General features: G+C 41.5%; 1 protein-coding gene across 1 annotated transcript; it reads right to left on the reverse strand.

Moving 5' to 3' along the window:
* Positions 1–220: 220 nt before the first annotated feature.
* Positions 221–7,402, reverse strand: RASD2 (RASD family member 2). The gene is made up of 3 exons (XM_010218141.2): positions 6,857–7,402; positions 2,653–2,932; positions 221–1,082 (listed from the first exon to the last, which is right to left on the reverse strand). Exons 2-3 carry the CDS (start codon positions 2,921–2,923, stop codon positions 553–555), a joined length of 801 nt encoding a protein of 266 aa, XP_010216443.1. The 5' UTR covers positions 2,924–2,932; positions 6,857–7,402; the 3' UTR covers positions 221–552.
* Between the last annotated feature and the right edge of the window lie 9,778 nt (positions 7,403–17,180).

A 17,180-nucleotide genomic window follows, 5' to 3' on the forward strand; every position in this document is an offset into this window, starting at 1 on the left:
TCTGAATGCAGGTTTCATTAGAAGTGGTTTAGAATCATATCTTTGTTCACAGAGTCCACTCCCAACCTAGGAAACCTCAGTAAGATTGTTGTCCTTAGAAATGTAAGTGCCATTTTTTTTAGAGTGCTCCACGCATGCATGCAAATACATACACACACATACACACATCCTTCTCTCTCTCAGTACGAGCTGACACTGGGGTAGCTGTTAATGCCTTCTGTGCATTATTGACCTACTTTCTTTGTAGGGATGAGGTTGAAATTTCTTTTCTTCTCAAGTCTGTGTTCTTTAGACAAAAAGAGCAATTAAGAGGAATTACATTACAAAGACAAAGAAATTCAGTCACATACTAGGCATGTGATTTTTCCCAGTCATTTACAAGAATAATATTATGTTCATGATTCAGTAGAACCCTCAGGAAGAGCTATCCTTTGCCGTGCTGAGCTTTCATGATTGGATGAACCCACTGAGCCCATTCTGGGCTTCTGCAGACCACTTTTCTTTAAGGCACTACATGTGGATGACAACTTCAGAGAGAATGGCTAGTCGCCTTCACTGGATGGTGCATTTCTCCCTCTCCCTTGATTGACCTTCCCTGAGAACTTTTGATTTGATATACTTCAGATCACTGTTAACACTTGGCCGTCGAGCAAAAGGAGAGATCATGCCATAGGCGTCCATCTCCTTGACTCGACGCATTCGGAAGGATTTCTGTTGGAAGGTTTCACCATACTGGATAGAGATTTTTCTGTGTAGGGCAGGGCTCATCTCATGAGGTAGCTTGGCCATGCTGAAGAGAACGTAGAACATCTCATCCACGTTGGTGTTCTTCTTTGCTGAAACTTCGAAGTAAGCACAATTTTCATCGCTGGAGACGAGATTCTCACCTTCATCTGAACGCACCTTGCGGAACATTTCACTGTGGTCATTCTTGTTGCCACAGATCACCATGGGAAGGTCAGCTGATTCCTTAGTCTTGTTCTTCAGGCAGGATTTGACCTCAAGGATCTGTTTCTGGAGTCTCTTGACCTCGTCAAAGGATTCTCTGTTGTCTAAGCTGAACACAAGAATGAAAACATCCCCTGCAAATGAAAAAGGAAAACATAAGGGTTTGTTCATCAGTGCCTTTGTCAGAGGAGCTAATTTTAAAAAAGCAGTAAGTTTGCTGCCATTGCCTCCTCCACATTTTTTTTGTCCTCTTTGGTCCTTTTTGTTTTTAGAATCTCTTCATTCTTTCTCTAATTCAGCTCCCTCCTCCTTTCTGTAATGCTGTGGAAATGGCTTATAGTGGTGATATTAAATCTAGCATATCTGAGTATGTGTTTCTAGGTTGCACTGGCCTTGATCCTGTTGTCTATTTCTATTGTCTTTAGAAAGTTTTTATCTCATCTCTATGACATTGCTTTTCTTTTCTTTTTTTTTTTCCTTCTTTTCATCTGTATCTCTCTGTAAAACACAGTCTATTCTGATACCAGGAAGAGTGGAGAACTAGTAGCTGCTCAGCCTTGACCTTTTGATTAAACAAGACAAGCAACACCTGAACAGAAGATTTACATGTAGTCAGGCCTGAATGCCTGAGTCGGGCTTGAGAGGTTTCCCAGTGTTTGGTATGATCTGCTGCCATTTCATTTGCTCAGGAAAAACAGACCGTGGAGAAAAAAGAAATGTATAAATGACACAGATCCCCTGGTATTTCCTTTTCACATTTCCTGACTTACAGTTCATTTTGAAAATATAAAATAACATAAATTATTGCCTGTTGAATGGCATGTGAATGGCACGTGGAACGTGCCAAGACCACTTTCAGGGACAAAAGCTTGCACCCCCATCCCAGAAATCAGTATTAGGACCTCATACCACACAGTCCAGTCTATAGCCTGGTGTGATGTGAACCTCATGTTTCACAGGCTAGACAGAAGTGTAGACAGCAAGTCCTGAAGGACTTTTTTTTTTGGCTTGGTTGGAATACATCCCCACTGTCACTTTCAGAGTTAAAGAATACAATAGCTCACAACAGGATCTGCTTGACAATGAGAAAATTTGAAGTCCACCATTTTCCCTTTTCCTAATTCATTTGATTAACTATAGGCAAAAGAGAAAGGCTAAAAATAGACAAACCTTAGAGTATTTTTTTCTGTACTAGAATTTCAAATCAAAGGAATCAGGCTGGAACTTTTAAGAAAAAAGCTTGGAGCTTTTCCTGGTTTAAATTCGTTTTCTGTGCATTTTATGTTTGCTTTTCACTGCTTGCATCTTGTAATGACAGGCTGCTTTTGCCCCTTGCTGCTCTTTATGCCTATGAGGTTTTATTCAACAACTCATTTGTGACTGCAATAAAAAATACTGGAGCAGGAAGAGATGGTAGCAGAGAAGGGAAATAAAATAGTTGGGAAATCCTGATTTCGGAATTTCATTCAATGAACTCCTTTGTGGGTAATGCACTGCTTAGAGCATCTGGAGCATCCCAGCCAAGAAATAGCTCTCAAGAGAGTTGCATGTTGCAACAACATCTAGCGGACCCTTTAGCTGCCTCTCAAATGCATCTTAATTGTCAAAACCCCGTCATCTCAAGGCTATTTTTCAAGCTAAAGTCTATTGTTACTTTCTTTCGCTCACCATTCCCCAAATGCAAACCTTGTTCTTCTTTCTCACCTGTCAGGATAGAAAGCCTCCTCATAGCAGGAAAAGGGTGATTCCCAGATGTGTCCAGGATGTCCAGCTGATACATGTCTCCCCGAATGTTGTAGACCTTGCGGTGAAAATCCTCTATGGTGGGAGTGTACTGGTCGTCAAAGCGGCCGTTTAGAAAGCGTGAGACGATGGAGCTCTTGCCTACTCGGGAGGCTCCCAGGACTACCATGCGGTATGAGTTCTTGGCTGGCACATTCAGGGTGCAGTTTCCACTGGACACGGTCTTCATCATTTCTTGCCCCTGAAAGAGGAAAGGCAGAGTTGGAAGAAAGTCCAGAAACTAGATGGAGGACAGAGCAGAGCAGCTCTGTGGCACAAGCTTGTCAAACAGCATCCTGCATCACTCTGTTGTGCAAAGCAGAATGCCTGGTCCTGCTTAGCAGATCAATGATCCATAAAAAAATCTTTTCACTGGAAATTACTTCATTTTTTTCAGTCTTGTTTCCAGGGAGTAGTTTGTTTGCTGTTTTTTTTTTTTAAGTCATATCAAAATGAAGACATTTACACTGAAAAAAAAAAAGTTTTTGAATGGTGTTTTGCTATTTTTGTTAAACATTAAGGGCTAATTTTATCAGCTGTACCTGAACTTGGCCACCAGGTTCCCTCTCACCATCTGTGTCACTTAGACATTAACAGATTTTATAGCAGAGCTTGGTTCTTCTTTAGATGCATAAAAGCAGAGGTCAGATTTCCCAATTATGTTTCATCTACTGCAACTACCACTAATGCTTGGATTACTTTGGGTGCTTAAATAGGAACTGTTTGTGATACTAATTTTCTGGCACCAGTCAGAAATCAGAGAACAAGAATCATACTTGACATCAGTGGTAGCAAGACATCTCGATAACTTTAAATAACTGGTCCAACACAATCTATATTGCAGTGCAGGGAAATAGAGGCACAAAATAGCATTGGCAAATGATAAATTCAAAGATCTGTGGCTTGAATAATTGTTTACAAATCAGATTTTAATCCTTTTGTTTGATTGCGAACTCCCTATGAACAAACTCAGTATTTCAAATACAGTTCCCTCGCAACAGCATAGCTGGCAGTGAGCAGTTTTGCAGAAATGCCCATTTTATGAAAGCTTTTGTGTTTATACATATACAGCTGTTATGGGTATTGCAGTCCTTGAGGGTTCTAAGCCCAGGTAGAAGAAAAGGACAGCCATCTTATGTAGCCGTTGGACAATATTTCTGACCCTGACAAGTAAAATGAGCCTCAAGACCTTGGAGATCGCATTTTGATGTAGCGTTCAGGTACAAGAGACTTTGATAGGCAAAGAAAACATGAAATGAGGATTGTGCAGCCATTTCTCATGTGCAAGTGCATTGTGCTCTGAAATGAAAAATATAGCCCTGGTGTATGGAAAACTAATTGTCAGAGCAAAGCAAGCACATTTGGGAGAGAGTTTATTTTAGTTGCTAGGTTCTTGTTAAAGAAAAATCAAGTTCCCACTAGGCTGCTTATTTGACTTAGGTGTTGTTTATTTAATATTACAATTTGAGTACCCTATGTACACTGGAGGATCATTTCTCAGTCCAGACTTGGATTCCTATTTTTCTCTTGAGCAAATTTGATCTCCCAAGCTTTTATGTAGCTGACGCTAATGTGAGTCAAAAGCTTAAAATCTTTTACTTTGCTTAACATGGGTTAAGTATCAAAGCAAAAATGAAGATACAGTCAGTGCTAAATAAAGAAGTCTCTGGAATTCTGAGCCAGCATCCCTGCAAGTGCTGTACTATAGCCCAAGGCAACAGCAAAACATTATTATTTATTATTATTGCTATCATTTGCTGCTCTGTGGCAGCACGTCCAGCCCCATATAAAGCACAGAAGAAAATGCAATGTTGTCCTTAAAGAAACTTACACTCTAAGTTAATTTCAGAGGAAAGTACAGTACAATATTGGAGGCCAAGAGTAGTGTCAGATTGTAACTTTGGACACACACGCACAAGTATGGGCCTGGAATAAGGGTGAAAATGCTGTAGTAGAATAGAGAGCAAGCAGTACATCTAGTACTGAACTCCATGTTTTGTATAGAATAGGACACATCATCTGTGCAGAAGGGCCAGATTTCATCTCTGAGGCAGCAATGACATGTACACAGACTTTGTCCTTCCCTGCAGAGCCAGTGTGGTACTGCCTTGTTCCATGGGTCAGTCAAGTGACAGAGCTGCTCTGGGATATTTTCTTAATTCTCTTGAGCATTATTTAGCAGACAGAGGAAAGCAGAGAAACATATTTTGTGAGAAAACCCTCAAACTTCTCTACAGCCCTGGATCAGTATTTAAAAATGTCTCAGCTCTTCAAAAAGTGGGCCGAAGTGGTATAGCTGCATGAGTACAAGCAGACTGTTGATTCACACCTCCTGGGAACTGGTTTTGTACAGCTTGCGACAGGAGCATCAGGGAGGGCACATGGATATGCTTTTTTAAGCAAGCATCTTACCTGTCTTGTACAGAACTCACACAGAGGGGGTCCGGATCCTGTTCAGCACTTTTATGAGCCAGGATCCTACAAATTATACTACTGACTGACGAGTAAGCACTGAGCTGCTAACAATTACAGAAATATCCATCACAAAAGAGATCTGCGTCATTGCACCTGCTTGGAAGATTTTGCACCTGTAATACAGTCCCTTGGAGAGGCACTTCTGTCTTCTAGCTTCTATTAGGTTGCACTGGCTTGAATTTCAGTTAAAGTCATCTTACAGTGAACACCTAAGAGAAAGACTTGATGCCAGCACTGATCCACAGATGGGGAAAGTAAGGCACGTGGAAACTGGGGACCACCAAAGATCCTACAAATGGGGACTATGAACAGACTCCAGACCATGAACAGACTCCAGGACCCCGCTGTACAAAGTCTTTGTCTTTTCCACCTTTCTTCAGCCTTGCACTTCTGGTCACTAAATCACATTGCCTCCCATCCCCATCAAAACAAAACAACTCCCCAAACACTTATGCACAGAGATGTGTTCATTTTGGGCCCCTTTGCCCTAAAGATGTGCATTCACCAAGAAGGCAGGAGGGTGTGAGGGCATCCAAAGTTTAAGGTATTAAATAGTCACTTTGTGTCTGCAATCTGTCTCTCAAGGCATGCAGATTCCCATACTGTCCGAACTGCATTAATTGCACATGGAGTAAAAAGATGCTTTTAAGCATCCTAGAGTTCCTAGAGTTGCTACTCGTTTCATCACCTCTGCTGTGAATCTGACTCAAAACTGTGCTGTTGAACTAGGAGCTTATTTTTATGTTTCAGGCTCTCTCTTCTTATACACCCACTCTGGTTTCTCTCTAGTTGAATACAATTTTTCTTATTCTTTCCTCTGAAATGGAGACAAATTTCAACTCCCATGCCCGGGTGGTGGGGGGAGCACAGGGGACTTGTATATAGAAAAAGATTAAAGACAGAAGAAAGGAAATAGAAAGACACCACATGTTCATGTACTAAATAAAGCAAAATCAATCTGAAGAGAATGAGGAGACAAACAATCTCCAGCTGGCTTTAATCTCCATCTTTGCCTCCCAGCTTATTAAATGCTTAAGTATAGATTAATTCCCAGTGGTACCTTTTGGTTTATGCACTGGCTCGATGGTAGAATCTTTACATTAGTATTTCATATCGCAGAGATTTCAAAATGATATAAAAATGCAGGCAATGAGCATTATCTCTGCTTAATAAAGACGGCGGCTCAGGCACACAGAGAGCTCTGAAACAGCTGTCCAAAATCAGGATTAACCCCCTCCACCCCTGCCTTTTTTTAATTCCCCGTGTCTCCTTCTACCTGCGGCTTAGTTTGCATGCCCGCTTCAGACTGAATGACAATACACCTGCTTTAGCGTGTGCTGAAGAGTGCTTGTCTAAATTGCAGTGAGGTGCTGGCAAATTTGATCCTGAGCACCTGGAGAGAGATATTTAAGGAATAGATGCTTCAATCTGCATAAAGTTTTATACCTTAATTTTCAATCCTGCCATCATTAGGCAGAAGTAAACTGGACTGTGCAGAGCAGACCTGCCACTTGTTAGTCACTGCTAGCATTCCCTGAATTCCTGAATTTTCATGCACAATGCACACAGATATCACTTCTGGGTGCTTTTTTTTTTTTTTTTTTTTTTTTTTTTCTGGCTGTTACCCCAAACTCCAAAGCTACTTTCTTACCTGTCTTTCTTAGGAGGAGAAATCCTGTGTCTTGGTGTAGTCTGATGAAGCTGATGATTTTAATCAGCAGCGGCGTTGCTGTGAAAGACTGTTGTTCTCTGTGTCCCACGTTGCTGCTCTGGGCTTAGTTCTTCACCAGTATTTTCTGGGACGTTAGCAGGATTGGGAAGGACTACAGATGTGGAGGGGACTGTCCCCCATGGATAGTAACTACTGCATCAGGTGACTGACATGGGCTAAATAGAGGACTCGGCAATAGCTTTTCCCTCTGATGAGCTCTTCTCCTGACAGCCTCAGTTCAAGCGTCTCCCAGTCCCACTGGCTTTTCTTGCAAGTTGTGCTCCGCAGGATCCGCTACGTGGAAAGATTCTCTAGAGAGACACCTAGTTGTACCGGGTCGTGGGTGCATCCGTCTGGCCCACCCGGCTTCCACGCTATGCCCTACGGGGAAAAATCACGGCGGGCATGGAAATTGTTTATGGCAGTGAGGCTAAGCCTATGCTTCCCTGAGTCTTGTCTAGCACCCTCCTGCCACTAGCTTCTCTTTTTTTTCAGCTCTGAGATTTGTTTAAAATTCTTCTCTTTCCAGGTAAAAAGGGGGTTTTCTTTACTTTGGCCAATTAAATCTTTCTTCTTCCCTCCCTGCTTCTCTCTTTCTTGCTCTCACTACTGGCAAATTGCAGATTTTCCTTCTGTAGGACTCACAGATAATTGGCTCAACTCCTCCCTTGAAGTCAGTGTCAGACGAGGGAAGGAGGGGTGTTGAGGGGGTGGGATTTTGTGCCTATTGATTTTTTTTTTCTTTTTTCTTTTAAGCAGAAAGTTGATATGTGTTTCAGACTGCAAATTCTCTGTCTTTCCACAAGAGATGTGTACATATGTGTGTGTGGGGAATGAGATACTATATGTGTGTAACAGGCAGAGACTTCACTTTCTTTGCAAGGTTTACAGCTTCATAATTAATAAGCCGTTCCTAAAAGCTCTTTATTTCTGTGGTAATATTTTCTGTTAGACAGAAGTGGACTGACTCACTTCCCATGTAAGGGCTTTCTGTCCATAATTCCTGTAATTCTTTTGCCGTATGGGATTTTTTCTCCTGTTCCCTCAGCCTCCATGACATTATGTTAGGAATGCTGTTTGTTTTTGATTAAGAAATAATGAAACTCTGTAATTCCTATTATTTTAATGATATTTAAATAAATAGAAAACTAAATTAGAGTCAGTAATAATGTTTGGGTTTGGCAAAAAAATAAGCTGAAAAATAAAGGTCAGATGAAATGGAAGTAGCGAGGACTGAGATCAAAATAAAACAGAAAAATATGATTTATTCAGGGTGTTTGATTCAACTCAAAATGTATTTGGGTATTATTGACTCATTTTTTTTTTCTGTATGAACTGAAGTTATAGTTTAGATTTACAAGGCTGTTTTGAAAGAAGATATCAAAGTTCAATCTGATTGTCAAAATTAACTATTTGAGCATTTCCCACTTGCAAATTCTAATAATAAAAAACAAAGAGGAAAAAAAAGAGGAAGATACTTTGGAAATTAATAAATAAGTAAATAAAGGAGAATCATCTCCCAACTTCACATATAGTTTCAGGTCTCTCAAAATATTTTTTCTCTAGGCCACTTTAGTCTTCCTTGAACAAAAAGGTTCTTGTTGCTACTTCAAGAAGTGTCTTGAGACAACCCTCCTGCCTAGAATTCATGCTGTTTTACAAAGAACACTTTACATTCTTTGCTTTTTTTTCTCCTCCATGCAGTGAGATCACCTCTGCAGACCGCAGCTCAGGCTCAAAGCACAGTGACGTTTCTGTCGTCATTCTCAGAATAACCCTTCCTTTCCTAGCTCACGTCCAGCCGTTCTGCATGAGCACCACTGCCCATGTTGAGTGCTTCTGGCTTTCACGTGTCTACTACAGTGCCTGCCTCCCCTTTACTGCTGCTGCACAGCAGTGATCAGCAGCTGCTCTCAGGGGTGCCACATCTGTCTGTATGCACATGTGGACATCTCTGTGCTGGCAGAATCTGAATGCCTCAAAACAGGCTATGATCTGGGTCCTGCTACATCAGAAGAGAGCTGTCTGTGAGAGGCAGCAGCTTCTGCTGAGGTTGTGCCTGAGCAGGAGGGGAACTTGGGGACCATAAGCTAACTGAAGTAACAGGGGTCGCATTTGGGAAGTGACATTTCCTGACTCTTCAGCAGCAGAGACAACTTTAAATTTGAGAAGGATGAACATACGTTGGCACACAGCACCATTGAAATAGTAATGGCTTCTTCCAAGGGTTACCACAGGGAACTTGTTATGAGCCATGACCTGAGCTCAGCTCTTTTAAGAACACAATATTAAGATTCTTTCATCAGTTCCTGAATCTTGTCTCTTTGACACAAAGTAGAGGAGCCATTTTATGTCTCAGACAATTTTTTGAAATAAGATATAATGTTTTTACTGCTAAGTCATTTGTTCAGATCAAACCTGGATCAGTATGGACCAAGAGCTGCTGTCTTCTGGTGGCTGGTCAACTGTATATATAGTTTAGATCCAAACAGAAAGGTGCCTGAAACACAGCCAGTATCATTGACATGGGATTGCTGCTCGCAGAATTAGCGAAGAGGTCAAGTCCTGAAGTGCTACAGAGAATAAACTCCATTTTCATCTGTATAGTTCACATAGAGAGTGCACTGATTTCCTGCCAGAAGGAACTGTAGTCATCATAGGAACCATCTCATCAGGCTGGGATCTTAGCCTACTCGAATCTTTTTGTAAACCAAGTTCCGAAGATTTGCCTAGCTGGCTTCACCAGCCTGCATTCACACTGAGCTATCTATCTTCTCCAGCATTCAAATTAGCCGATCAGGTTCCTCAAGTTTTATCAAAATAGGAATGTGCTTGACTAGGCAACTTGGTTTTATTTGATCTCTCAGCAAATGGCTGATAAAATAATAAATTACCGCTGAACTAAGCTTTCCAAAGTTAATCGTCAGCCATGAGACTGCTTGAGGTCTGTTGCTGTAGTTTGCTGTAGGTTTGTTTGTTTGTTTGTTTTATACTTGCTATGTTTTTTCTGGTGTCTTTATAGTTCAAGAATTGACAAAATCCTAGGCCTATTGGTCCTACTGACTCATCCACAGGGCTGCCTTAGCTGCAGAAGATGCTGGAGGTGCAGCTGTTGCAGATGGGCAAGACAGCTGTGCTCATTTTGGCTTTGTTTAGACCATGGATGGACAGAGACCCGAGAGGGCAAGTCAAAGGAATAGCAAGAAATGTTGCAGAGAGAGGCTGTGTAGACAGATTTACAAATGATCAGAGAGGGAGAAGGGAAAAATACTATTGACTTGCCTAATGTTAACTGCCTGGCTTCAAATGCAGGTGAAGACCAAAAATGAAGTGATTTGCTCCCTGGTGGGACCAGGAAGCCTTGTCCTTAGAACCGACCCTTCAGAGGAGCTTCCTCTTCTCTGCAGAGAGGTGCAGCCTCCCCAGACAAACTGACAGCCTCTTCACTCGGGCCATAGGGCCAACTCTCCAGGGTGGTGCACACACACATTGATCACCACAGCACCAGGATCTATGACAACCTGACCTTATGGGGCAGAGACATTATCATCATTAGTTTTTACACCTTCTGCAGCCCCAGGTACTGGCCATGGCTGGAGATGGAGACTGATGTGAAGGGCTGATGCAGCAGGGCCAATCTGTTTCTCTCTGCCTTAAGGAAAATGACAGGAATGACAATCACGTGCCATTCAGCTTTGGTCAGAATTAGTTCAAGACAAAAGATGTTCCAGGGCTTTTGTCTTCTCTTCAAAAGCAAATGCAAGAGAGATTAAATATTTAAACCAGCTTTTCTCTCTCTTTTCCCATTCATTTTCATTCCTCTCATTATTCAGTAAATCAGGCTCATTCTTCCACCCCCTCACCTTCCCTCCCTCCCTCCTACATTCATTTCTCATGCTTAGTACCCCTTCCTTCAAGCAATGCTGAAAAGCTTTTTATTTTTATTTATTTTATATTTTATTTTTAGGCATCAGTAAACTCAGTAGTTTAGCAGCCATGAGTGCTATTGCCCCTGCATTATTTTCACCCCCAAGCATTTAAACATTGTGAAGGGTTTTCCAGTGGTCTTACAATAACCAAGAAAATAAGTGATAATCACCAGTTATAAATGAGACCTGCATACCTGGGATTCAGAGGCAGCTGGAGAAAGCACATGTTCAAGAAAATAGTGGCTTATTTTATATTCCTAGTCCTTTCACAGAACTTGTTCATGATTTTGCATATTTTTTCAGTGTCCCATGGTGCAAAATGGGTTAGTGATATTTACTCAGATCCCTGGAAAATGGAAAAGCAGTGCCATGAAGTACATCCAAATCACCTGTTATTTGCTGTGTTTGCTATGAATCATTTTTAATTACATTTTAATGAAGTATTTTTGAGAAAAGATTTCATTTCTAGTCTCCTTCCTTTCCTTTTGCCAATAAAGAACCATCATGTCCAGGTTTCCTCAGCAGACACACATGCACTCTTTCATTCTTAGCCCACTGCTGAAACTTTTTAAAGTGTCCTCCATTTTTTTGGAAATTACTAAGAAGCAAAATTAAATCTGAAAAAAATACATATTCAAAAAGCTTCAGGCAGAACATACACCAGCAACCCCGCCTGTATAAGTCATTTTCTGTACCTTAGTGAATACCAAAGGGGCTTGGTTTGCAGTTTTCCAGGTCCCAGTGGAGGAAAAGCAACCCCCACTACATCTGTGTAGTGCCTATGATTTTGTTTGAGTTGAAGGACAAGTCATGCACTCACCTGACAATGACTACAGAGCGCTATGTCAGCCCTTAAGGAAAGAGTGGGTGTAGGTATAAATCACGATGTTCAATCTCTGTTCAGTATCCTATTTCTCTGGGTGCTGCTGGGCCCTATGTCCAGAGAGATAGCTCTTTGCCCAGGAATGTCTCTTGTGACACTGACCTGGATCAATGATGCTGGCAAAACAGGGTCCATCCTAAACCTCTCCTCCAGCTGATACTGTCCCAGTACTTCTAAAAGAGACAATGAAAATGATCCATTTTTGGCCACTGCTATAGCTCTTTCCCTACTGGTATTACTTGACCTACTAAGATATACCATTACTTTTCCCCTCCTACCATCTGCTCTTTCTCCTGCAGTGAAGATTGTCACTAGATACCTGTGATGGGAATATGAAGAACTAAGGAGAACAGAGGAACAGGAGATGGGAAAAGATGAAGAAGACTGGGGAGGGGAGCACTGTAAAGCTTCACAGAAAAATCTCTGATCAAAAGGATAATGAAAGCTTGTTAGATACAGCTGAAAACAGAGACAAAACAAGTGGCATAGAAACAAGAGGAGAGGCATAAAAATGCATGAAACAGAGAATGACAAGACAGAGCTCTCTGTAGCACATGTGATGCTGCCTGTGACCAGCAATTCTATTTTAGTCCCCATTAAGAAGTAGCAGTTATAGCCCAAACAAATCTGACTCAGGTCACAATACATGGGATCAACTTGGTCCCTATAATCACATGTGTTCAGAAGTCCTGCTTGCAAGCTGAGCAACCATGCACAGTTGGGAGGCTGGAGAGGACAAAAAAAATGCTAGGAATCTGGTTTCTCACATCTGTCTGCACAGCACCAAACCCTTGCATCTGTAGCTGCCTCTCCATGAGTAAATTATTCCATAAAACTTGAAGATCTTTACAGACAGGTAAGGACTAGCACCACTCCACCAATATCAAAGTCTACTTGTGCCTGGGAGATAGATTACTCTAAACACTGTCCCTGTTCACTGAAGTCATGATGTTGCACAATCAGAAGCTACTTGCTTTAATGATTTCCTTGTTCATCTTCCTGGAGCCAGAGCCTCAGTGAGGCTCCACCCTAAGATATTTTATTTGGCTGCCTCTCCGAATCTGATAGGACTAGTTTTACATCTGCATGACTCCACACAGTTTTTATATGATACTTGGTTTTGTTTTACTTTGATAACTTAGAGCAAGAACAACATGCTGATGATCAGTATGAGTTAGGGCACTGTGTCCTCTGTACCAGGTTGATTGTGTCTATGCCCTCCTCCTCCTACTGGCCCAGTTCTATGCTAGAGTCTATGCAAGTACACTAGCTGTTCTTAATGTTGCTTTCATTAAGAAAACAAGGAAGTTTGGGGGATTTGAAAAAGGCCTCATTCCTTTCATTTGAGAGGTGTTAGACACCTTTATTTATAATCAAAGGAAGTCGGTGAATGAGAATAATTTCAGGGAGAATGGGCGAGAATGACAGATTCTTCTTTTATATTTCTTTTTGTTCTTGTTCTGTTTTCCCTTCTCAGAGGACTGCAATCATATACTCAAGATCCAAAGTGAAATCCATTATAATAATGGTAATACTATGTACTCTTAGTGTAACTTTTACTAATACCTCCACAGACTCTGCAAACATCAGGGAAGCTAGTCTCAGTCTCTCCTGTGGAGTAGGAACACAAATATTTTATCAGTTTACAAATGGGAAAACTGAATGTTCAGAGAGGTTTAAGTGATTAATCTAAGGTGACTCAGGGTGAGTTTCTCTAGATATGATCTCCCTTTGACCACTGCAAACTAAGTGGAAACTGAGCAGCCATCAATAATGAGCTGCTGAGCCTGAGAGACTATATAGCTTTTGGCCAGTTTGAAGCAAGGCAGAATGAGTACCTGTATAGAAAAGACTATGCAAATAATAGCCTCCAGGCAGTAGCATTGGAAAAAAAAAAGACTCCCCTTGTCCTCTTTCCCAGTGGTAGACATATGGCCAGGAGATGACACAGCACACAGAAGTGTTGTATAACAAACACTACGTGCAGAGTGCCAAAATCTTCCAGGGAAGTTTGGTTAATGGACATATTGATAACCTTGATAACCTATGTCCTTGAAGTGAAAAACAGAGCACAAAGCCAGCTGCAATCACTGCACAAATATGTATCAGATCTGCAAAATCATAAACTGACTTTAAAATTGCAAGATTAAAAATTGCAAGATTAAAACAGTTAGAGAAGACGAACAAGTGAAAGAAGAAAGCTCTCAGGATGCTGCATGGTTAGATTTTTCTCTGCAGCTGAAACAATTGGCATCTTACATTTTAACTAAAACAAACCAACAAATCCAGAACTCTGACTAAAACTGCTGTTCTGCGTATATTTATTGACAGGGGTCTGATTTCAATGGGTTCCTTTCAAACGTGAAATGGAGATTTTTCCTGAATCAGCCTGGTTCCTCTATCTGCAAATCGACTGATGACCTGGAATCTGAGTCTGGGTAAAAATACAGGTTCAGATATTTCAACATCATGTACGAATAGCTCTATTTGTATGGAGTCAGTACCGTCACTGCCCGATTCCTTAGGGCAAGTTTTCAAGGCTACAGCAATCCGCTCTGAACCTTTGGCTTGAGGCTCTGCACAGCATAAGCAGAGTGTAATGCCAATCATTTCTTGCAACAAGTCTATGTTTTCTGGTCAGACTGGAGGCTGTGCTAGACTGGTACCCTACTTTTAACAATGTAAAAAGCTACTATTCTGACATGAAAGCATATCAAAGTCACTCTTACTCTGGTGTAAATGACTAAGCAAGCTGCTGAGCCGCAGAAAATCAGACCCAAGGCATTTTCTATGTATTTGTTCTGGCTTAAGGCTCAGAGAACGTGTACAGAAGTATAAATTTACCTATTACCTTCTCCATGACTCTGCTCCAAGCTTCTCTCTGTTCAGAGGAGCTTATTCCTCTTCAAACAATTTCACAACAATCCAATTAGCAACAAAACTTTCTGTCTGCAGCGCCGGATGTGACTACCAGATTATTAGAGATTCCCATTGGCTCTGGCATGTACTTTACTTAAAAGCAGAGGGCAGCTACATCTGTGAAATGAACAGAAGGGACAAATTTAATTACTGCCAAACTAACCCATCAGAATTCCCACTCCTGATAATGCTGGAATATAGGGAAAAGGGCTGTGATCTACATGTCAGGTAGAACAAAGAAAAAAAGGAAGAGATTAACTCCAAGGATTTTTTCAATGTTGGAAGTCACTGCTAATTGGAATAGTATGCAAAAACTCTGTTGCTTCATCTGCCAGTACTTTTCATGCAGTACAGACCTCACCTGCTTCACATTTTTGTTCTGACTCAAGAACCTGACCCTTTTACCAAATCGTATAGTTCTGTATATTGCCCTTTCTAAGAAAGGGGGAAGGGAAGAACAAAAGGAGTTGAGATATTTTCTTTATTGTGCCTGAAGGCAGTTTATAGAAGCACCTGGAAATAACAGTTTACCCTTATTAGTCTCTTCAGAAATCACCGAATGCTCTTTTAATCCCACAGGAAGGAAATCAGGCACAGGCTCGGTACTGCCAGTGAGGAAAGGAAACTGAATTAACACATTTGGAATGCTGAAGTGAAACTGCTGGAAAATGTTCACTCTGGTATGGTGACTCTTTGGTGGCATGAGGGCAACAGGTGCATTTGCTTCCCAGAGTCCTTCAGCCTGTCCCACCAATGGAGCTAAGCATTTGCTGTCAGTGGATCATTCCAAGATGTGCTCCTGCTACTTCAGAACCATGATGTCGTACAGATGGGGAGACTGACGGGAAGAATTAGGGATGGAAGTTGGCATAGCAACCTCAGGTTCTGCAATTTCAGGCTTATATAACCATAGGCGGGTTGGGAAGATGTGAAAGGGTACTTCCCTCTTCTCACATACACACAAAGCCTCAACAAAACAATATTTAAATCCTTGACAGTTAAGCAGAAAGTAGAAATCTGCCGGAGTTAGGAAGGATCTCCAAAGCACCCTTTGCCTTATCCTTGTCCAACATGGAACACATAAGCCTGTCCTGAGAGAGGTTATTAGATCAGTGTTTTTGGCCACTGGCAGCAGTCAAACAAAGGTTCTTTAACTGCAGAGTGCACTGCTAAATAGGATTTATAGCAACCTGACTGCTGTGCGGTAGACCCTTAACAGGCCTCAGAATACCGCTCTTGCAATTCTCTGTGCTCCAGACCCAAACCACTAGCACACAGTTCTGCAGCTCCAAGAGCACTGGCACAAACATGAGGAGCAAGTATGAAGAGCAAGCAAGGTTTTTGCTCTCATTGCCAATAGGAAGCATGGAGGATTTGAGCACTACCTGTTTTCAGATGAACAGCAAAGGAGCTCTTTTCTCCTCCCGGTGTAAGGAAAGGAGGAAGGTGAAGAGAAGTCAAGGGTTTTATTTGTAGAATGAATTTTAAAGTGTCTCTTCCAGTATAGAGTCAGCACTTGGGTGACTTGGGTGACTATGGGCTTGATCAGAGGTCTGATTTCGTCTGTTGACTTTACTCATTGCATCTTCAGTTATTAGTTTTTTAGATACCGCTATCAACTGTGCCTGTCACGACGGGCATCTTATTCCAGAATACTGAAAAGGACAAGTAGAGAATAAATCTGATGTCCTCACTCTGTCTGAACCAACGTAAACTCCTGCGAGCAGTGAAAGCTTTAAAGTGAACAGACAGGCAGCTTGGTCAGAGTTGCAAAAGGGCACTGCAGTGAGCCTAGCATATGGCTGCTAAATATCCAGTGCAAATCCCTGTGATTTTATGATAGATCTCCCAACAGCTGATGAGATCAAGTCCTGGATTTGGACCTGGGTGATAAGAGAAAGAAATCTCAGCTTTCATGTAAAGAAAGAAAAGCAAATAAAACACGAAGTAAAGTTTCTAGCCTTAGTGCTTACAGAAACATTTGGAAATATGACTTTAATGAATCCTCCAAACACAAAACCTCAGAAGTGAAGGCAAATTCTACCTATTTTCAATTAAAAAATAAATATGAATAACTTGAAAGCCAGTCTCATGATTCTGGGAGAGGTGCCTCATGTCAAAATGGTTGGTGAGGCAGTATTGATAATGCTGCAAGCACCTTCATTGTCTCATTAGCACCTAGTCAGAAGAGCTTCCTGTAAGCCTGCCACATAAGCATAAAACTTTGGCTATCCAGGCTTTAACATTTGGATATCCCTCAGGCCTTAGCCTGTCAAAGGTGCCCTGTTATGATTTTCAGTGGACATAGCTAAGGTTCTTTAAGCATGGATTATCAAGGGACATGAGGAGCATTTGGCCAGGGAAAGCTTAGCCTGTCACTACCTGCGGGTTCAGTTTTCCTGCGCTCCAGGCACTGGGTTTCAGGACATTTATTGTATGTGTTGCTGGACTCTCACAAATTCTTTTGGAGTACTTCCAGGCATTTCCCATCCTCTGGACAGGAGAGAGCAGGGGATGATGACAGAGAGTGATG

The sequence above is a fragment of the Tinamus guttatus genome, unplaced genomic scaffold (genome assembly GCF_059628265.1).
Source record: "Tinamus guttatus ecotype Peru unplaced genomic scaffold, ASM5962826v1 Tinamus_guttatus_pri_ptg000439l, whole genome shotgun sequence".
Taxonomy (NCBI): Eukaryota; Metazoa; Chordata; class Aves; order Tinamiformes; family Tinamidae; genus Tinamus; species Tinamus guttatus.

Excerpts from the sequence above, each read along its gene's own strand:
- RASD2 (XM_010218141.2), bottom strand. The coding sequence starts at position 2,923 with ATGATGAAGACCGTGTCCAGTGGAAACTGCACCCTGAATGTGCCAGCC. Across the intron at positions 1,083-2,652 it reads GAGGCTTTCTATCCTGACAG|GGGATGTTTTCATTCTTGTG; the intron begins GTGAGAAAGAAG and ends TTTCATTTGCAG.